This window comes from Olea europaea, chromosome 20, assembly GCF_002742605.1.
Source record: "Olea europaea var. sylvestris chromosome 20, O_europaea_v1, whole genome shotgun sequence".
Taxonomy (NCBI): domain Eukaryota; kingdom Viridiplantae; phylum Streptophyta; class Magnoliopsida; order Lamiales; family Oleaceae; genus Olea; species Olea europaea.
In genome coordinates, this window is record NC_036256.1 from 19,745,737 (window position 1) to 19,752,800 (window position 7,064).

Consider the following 7,064-nt stretch of genomic DNA (forward strand, 5'->3'; position numbering starts at 1 on the left):
CCTCAAATAAGAGAAAGAGATTGAAAGTGAAACATTATTGTGTTGCTCATGAAGGAAGCACCGTTTGGTAGTTCAAATAAGAGAAAGAGATTAATGGTAACACAAATGACCAAAGTTTGCATTTTGAAAACATATATGTATTTTATCATTTACTCTAGTGCCTCCTATTGAGCATTACTTGTAGTATTCAGTCCCTACTATAATCTCACAGGTTGATTCAAGCAATGGCGGCGATTTGGCATAGTGGCAAGTGTTTGTTCATTTGAAAAGCTTTCAACTGTCTAGTAACATTTTCAATTCGTGTAAATCTAATATGAATGACTAGATGACACTTTTAGAAACATTTAAACGTCTATTTTGTCTAGTTTTATATACATTTCATGTCAACCATAATTTGGAAATGTTGGAATGACCATGCCTGAAGTTTATTTATTGCTGAACTTAAAATTCAGATTCTATCTTTCTAGTCGAAAATGGTATAAATTGGGTTATGGTGCATATTTTAGAGTGAAATCAGCGGCGTTTGAAAAGTCTATAAGTCTTCTAATAGTGGCCTTTGAAATTACCTTAAAATATTATCTAGAGATAAAGTTATGCCCGTTTTAGTAAATTTCGTCGTGTCGAATATGAGTTTTCTGTCTAGCATATTCAAGCAATATTTTCACTTCAAACGTTACCGTCGAGACCCCAAATTTTTATGTGTGGTACATATATGAATGCTTTAGTCTCAGTAAAAATTTCACAATTTTTAGTAGACATTAGCTAGACCAAACATATTTTCCTTCCACTGTTGTTCAAACCGTATTTGCTGAATTGCTTCCAATGCTTTCACACACACACACACACACACACACACACACAAATTCAAATTTTGCCATAATTGCCTAAGTTTATATGAATAACCACCTTCTATTATATTTTTATATGTTTCAAAAATTTTTTTTTTTTTTTTCTGATTTACAAAATATTTTGGTTAACATCAAAGGGGTTGAATAAAAGAAAGATCGATTATTTTTAATGCTTCGGGTTCCAAGAATTCAGGACGTCACAGGTACATACTTGATGAAAAAGTCAGCGGTGATAACGTGCAAAAATGTGTGAGCATCATAGCTTCAAGCCCATAAAAGATGTCGAAAAAAGATTAATTTTTTGAGAGATCCATTTTTACCATAAAATGTCTATCGTAAGATACATTTGAAGATATTATAGTTTCTATTTTCGGTGTAAACTCTATTTGAAAATTGAAATCAATCTCTCTCCCCATGGGAAATAGGCTGTAAATCACTTTTACGAACGCTTTAAAAAATATAACATCTTCACCATGAAGCGCAACTATTATTTTGAAAAAGCTCTTTAGGAGTCATTTTTTTTGGAATATCCAGAATTTTTAGAGTCTAAAATGAGTCGTTGATCGATTATTCGGAGCCGGTCGACGGGTCGAGGGGTATCTAGCTTGTAGCACACAATGATTTTTTTAATCATGTACGCTGATCCCATTCTTTTTTATAGAAAAGTTGTGGTGTGATGTGCCCCCCCTACATTTCGTGGTAATGAACTCTAGAGGTCATTTGGATTTTATTTTTTATTTTTTAAATGAAACAATGAGAGAAGAACACCCCGTGATAGGTGATGATAGTCCATGTTAACCACAATGCAGTACTTCTATTTGATCCATGTAATCTTTCTCAAGTACATAATAACATGGTTTTGTAAGCTCTAACAGTTTGAACTTGGATTCATAAATAAAAACCAGTTCAAGGAGAGGGAATATAATCTTCGAAACCTTTGTGGTAAGTTGCACCCATATCAACTCAGTAGAAAAAAAATGATACGGTGAATGCTCCACGCGGATACAAACATCGAGGATCTCCTTGAAGACCCTACTAATTGAATAAATTGAGTTCAAAAAATCGAAAAAAAAATTACTCATTTCTTTTGAAGGCCTCCACAGAAAGCAGCCTTTTCTCTTTCAATTTACTAACATCGCAAATTTTTGTTGTGCTAGTAGTGTTTTGGAGGAGGTGAAGAGTAGTAGTATGGTGACAGTGACAATGGAGTTGATGGAGGAGGTGACTTGCAGTAATATGGAGGAGGTGGTGATGGAGATGTGGGTGGTGGAGCCTTGTAGTAGTATGGAGGAGGTGGCGATGGTGATGGAGGTGGTGGTGATTTGTAATAATAAGGTGGTGGTGCCATGGAGATGGAGGAGAAGGTGATTTGTATAAATATGGTGAATACTCAAAGTGCTTTGGTGGTGGTGGTGACAAGTAGTACTTCTTTGGTGGAGGGGGTGACTTGTGGTAATATTGTAGGTGCTCAACATGCTTTGGAGGTGGTGGTGACTTATAGTGGTAAGGTGGAGAAGGTGATGAGTAGTAGTACTTCTTTGGTAAAGGGTGTGACTTGTAGAAGTACCGTGGGTGCTCTACATGCTTTGGAGGTGGTGGTGACTTGTAATAGTATGGTGAAGGTCGTGATGAGTACCTCTTTGGTGGAGGTGGTGACTTGTAGTAGTAATGTGGTGCTCTACATGCTTTGGTGGTAGTGGTGCCTTACAGTGGTAAGGTGGAGGATGTGACGAGTAGTAGTAATTCTTTGGTGGAGGGGGTGACTTGTAGTAGTAATGTGGGTTCTCTACATGCTTTAGAGGAGGTGGTGACTTGTAATAGTATGGTGGAGGTGATGATGGGTAGGAGTACTTTGGTGGAGGGGGTGATTTGTGGGTGCTCAACATGCTTAAGAGGTTGTGGTGACTCATAGTAGTATGATGGAGGTGGTGATGGAGATGGCAGAGGAGTTGATTTGTAGTAGTAAGGTGGTGGTGGTGATTGTGATGGAGGTGGATAAGATTTGTAGCAATACGGTGGTTGCTTTGAGTGCTTTGGAGGTGACAGCGACTTGTAGTAGTAAATTGAAGGTGGCGGTGACTTGTAATAGTACTTTTTCAGTTGTGGATGTGATTTGTAATAGTAATGTGGGTGCTTTACGTATTTTGGAGGCGGTGGTGATTTGTAGTAATAAGACGGATGCTCCAAAAGACTTTGGAGGAGTTGGCGACTTGTACCCGTAAGCCAGGTGCATGGAGAGCTCAGGTGGCGGTGGCGAGGCATAAACATAAGGCTTGTAGGCAGATATGCTAGTGGCTGCTAAGCAACATGCAGTAGCATATATTATGGGAAGCCATTGGCATGGCTTTTCTCGGATTCCCATTTTTGAGTCTTTGACTATGACTTGTGTAATTAATGAGGATGGTTCCTAGCCATTTATATAGTCATCTGATGCATCAAGTTGCTAATAATGGCATGTTTGTTTAATGAAGAAAATAGAGCTTAAAGTTTAATCATACCCTTACATGTTTACAACTACAGGATCATGGTCAGGGCCGGCCTTGATGATTTGTGGGCCTTATGCCAACTTCAAATATGAAGTCCCTATATTTTGAGCTTTTTTACATAGAGTTTTAATATAATTATTAAGAACCCAATACAAACAACAAAGTGTAAAAATTTGAAGAGAAAATAACAGAATGTCAAATTTCAACATGTAATACAAATCATAAGTGAAGCTTGGCAAATAAAAATACAATGTAATGGCAAAGGGGTCTATTCGTTTTTTTGATTATTTTCTCACAGCAACTATTTCAAACAAAAATGAACATATATTTGAGTGATTTATGTACAAAATTGAAGCCTTAACATACTAAAATGACTTGATATCAAACCAATTGCGATTAATACAATCGAAATTTTCTAAACGAAAATTAGGCCTTGATTGCGAGATAGTGTGTAACAAAATAATGAAAATAATAATCAAATATAAATGAGCTTCTAATTTTATATTAGTTCATAAGAAATTAACTTACGATAAGAAGTATGACAGCGGAAAAGAATTATTAATTCAAAGTACCTAACAAACATATAAAAAGGCTATTATCATGAGATTAAAGCACAATAAAAATTACAGTCTATGTACTCTGTAGTAGATATTTTGACGATAAGGGAGAAAGAAAGAAACCTATAAGACTGTAAAAATAGAAGTGAGACAAAACCAATCTCTTAAATTGATTTTTCAAAATTTTTTAGTTCAAAAAGAGATAATTTATTTCTTGTTGGGTTGAAAAAAATTATGGTGGGTGACGGTTGGACGTGGAATTTGAGTAGACAAAGAGACATTTTGTTTAATTAAGAAAAGAAATGGATGTTTAGAAGATAAATGATCAAATTAGTTATAGTCAGAGAATGGAATGTTTGTAATATATTTATGTGATAAATTTTATTGCCATTTATATGTTTTCTTTTAAATAAATTTATATTTTCAATTTGTATTAGTTTTTTATGTTTGCATATGATAACTTTATTTTATGGAATTTTATAAATATAATTTTCGTTTTTCTTCAATCAACCAATTAATTTTACATAATTTAAAACCCTCACCAAAGCGAGGCCTTACACAATTGCCTACCCCACCTATACTCAAGGCCGCAACTAATCGTGGCTTCCACCTAAAATTGTATTCAAGATAATCGTGAATTAGTCCAGATTGAGACTTTGTATATATAACATGATTGATATCTTCGTTGTTCTCTCTCTTTTTTTATCTTTCTTGGTTGTGGGCTGATGGTATAATACTGGACACTAGTGAATTTTTGTTTTTTCAGTTTTTTAACGGTAACCTTTTAGAGTCGGCCAGCAGACTATAATAACGGATATCGTGGGACTCCATTCAGAGCCAAAAAAATTCTGAAAAATAAAAATGTATGTATAAATTTATATAATTGTCCGTAAAACTTATGGAAAATAATAATATTTAGTTATTTATTTGTCGTGCCCTAACACAAGAATTCAAATATGACAGATAGCCAAAGGAGGCATAGACAAAACATTTGCATTTCTTATTTTGCTTAAATTCCTTCATTTTCATGGTTGAGCCATATAGTCCTAATGAATTATAAACAAAAGACTAGTAGTGTCATTTTACATGACATCTTTCACACCTTTCATCCTCACCATTGGCATATTTCAGAAAAAAATAATTAACAAGAAAATTCATAGTCAATCCTCTGCGACGTGCAAGACGGCATATTATCCACTTCTAATTTTTGATTTTTTTGTGGATAGTCGGAACAAATATTCAGATTCTAGTGCAAAGCATTATGAATTTTTTATTTTTTATTTTTTATTTTTAGATTTGTATTGTTTAGTTGACTTGCATATGTGAGAATTGAGTTAGCGAGTAGCATAGAGAATGATAACAATGTTATATCATTTATGCGGTTCTCATTCTTTTCGATTGGTTAAGTTGAGGTGTGATGTCCATCTCATACTTTTGTAATAATTAAAATCCCTATAGGTTCTTTGATTTAAATCATATAGTAGTAGTGATAGAAGACAACGGCGTAATGATAGTTGATTAGGCTCCATGTTGACCACGATGCTGGACTTTACTTTGATTGATGTAGTCTTTCTCAAGCACGTATAAAACATGGTGTTGTAGGTTCTAACAGCTTAGATTTGAATTGATAAACAAAAACAAACTTGGCAAAAAGGAAATATAAATCTTAATTACATTTGTGGAAAGTTCCACATATATAAACATTAGTAGAAAAAATTGATAAAATGAATGAATCATGCAGATACAAACATCTAGGATCTCCTTCAAGAGCCTACTTATTGAATATACTAAGTTGTTCAAAAATCAGTACTAGTATTGTGCTAGTGTTGTTTTGGAGGTGGAGGTGGAGGTGGAGGTGGAGGTGGAGAGTAGTAGTATAGTGGTGGTGGTGATGAAGAAGGTGGAGGAAGCAACTTGTAGTAATAAGGAGGATGTGGTGATGGAAATGGTGGAGAAGGTGACTTGTAGAAATGGAGGAGGTGGCGATGGAGGAAACTTACAATAGTACGAAGGAGGTGGTTGTGAAGATGGAAGTGGTGGCGATTTGTAATAGTAAGCTGATGGTAGCGATGGAGATGGAGGAGGTGATTTGTATAAATAACGTGGATGCTCTAAGTGATTTGGTGGTAGTGGCGATTTATAGTAGTATAGTGGAGGCGGTGACGAGTAGTAGTTTTGTTGGTGCCCAACATGCTTTGAAGGTGGTGGCTGCGATGAGTAGTAGTACTTCTTTGGTGGAGGGGGTGACTTGTAGTAGTTTTGTTGGTGCTCAACATGCTTTGGAAGTGGTGGCGGCGATGAGTAGTAGTACTTCTTTGGAGGGGTTGGTGACGAGTAGGAGTACTTCTTTGGTGGAGGGGGTGACTTGTAGTAGTATTGATGGCGTTCAACATGTTTTGCTGGTGGAGGCGGTGATTAGTAGTACTTCTTTCTTGGAAGAGGGGTGACTTTTAGTAGCACTGTGGGTGCTCTACATGCTTCGGAGGTGGTGGTGATTTATAGTGGTACGTTGGAGGTGGAGGTGATTTTGTAATAGTACTTTTTCAGTGGTGGCACTGTGGCAGTGACTTGGATGGCTTTACATATTTTTTTGGAGGTGAGGATTTGTAGTAATAAGATGGATGCTTCAATGGCTGTGGTTTAGGTGGTGACTTGTACACGTAAGGCCGGTGCTTGTAGAGTTTAGGTGGCGGCAGCGGCGCATAAGCGTAAGGCTTATAGGCGGCGATACTAGTGGCTGCTAAGCAAAATGATGTAGCATATGTGATCAGAAGCCACTGGCCTGCCCTTTCTGTGATTCCCATTTTTGAACTATGGCTTGTGTGATTAATGAGAATGATGCCTGGCTATTTATATAGTCATCTGATGCAGCAAGTTGCTGATAATGGCATGTTAATTTAATGATGGAAATAGGGCTTAATTTTTAATCATATCTATAAATGTTTACAACTACAGGATCATGGCTTTCAACTAAGTAAAAAAATTATTCATGATAATCATGAATTAGTCCATATTGAGACGTGGTAAAACATGATGTAGGGCTGGATGTACTTTCTTGATTTCTCTCCCTTTTCTAGGGTCGGGGTGCTATAAGGAGTGGGTTTGTCGAGAAATAGAAGTCTATGCAGTGCTCTACAAACCGAAGCCAATGATACGACCGGCCTTTAAATGTT

General features: G+C 36.2%; 1 protein-coding gene across 1 annotated transcript; it reads right to left on the reverse strand.

Annotated features, from left to right (window-relative positions):
• Positions 1-5,655: 5,655 nt before the first annotated feature.
• Positions 5,656-6,306, reverse strand: LOC111369176 (extensin-like; the record flags this gene model as incomplete). The annotated part of the gene is made up of 1 exon (XM_022990652.1): positions 5,656-6,306. A coding segment is annotated over one exon (606 nt), but the record flags the coding sequence as incomplete, so codon positions are not given.
• Positions 6,307-7,064: the final 758 nt, after the last annotated feature.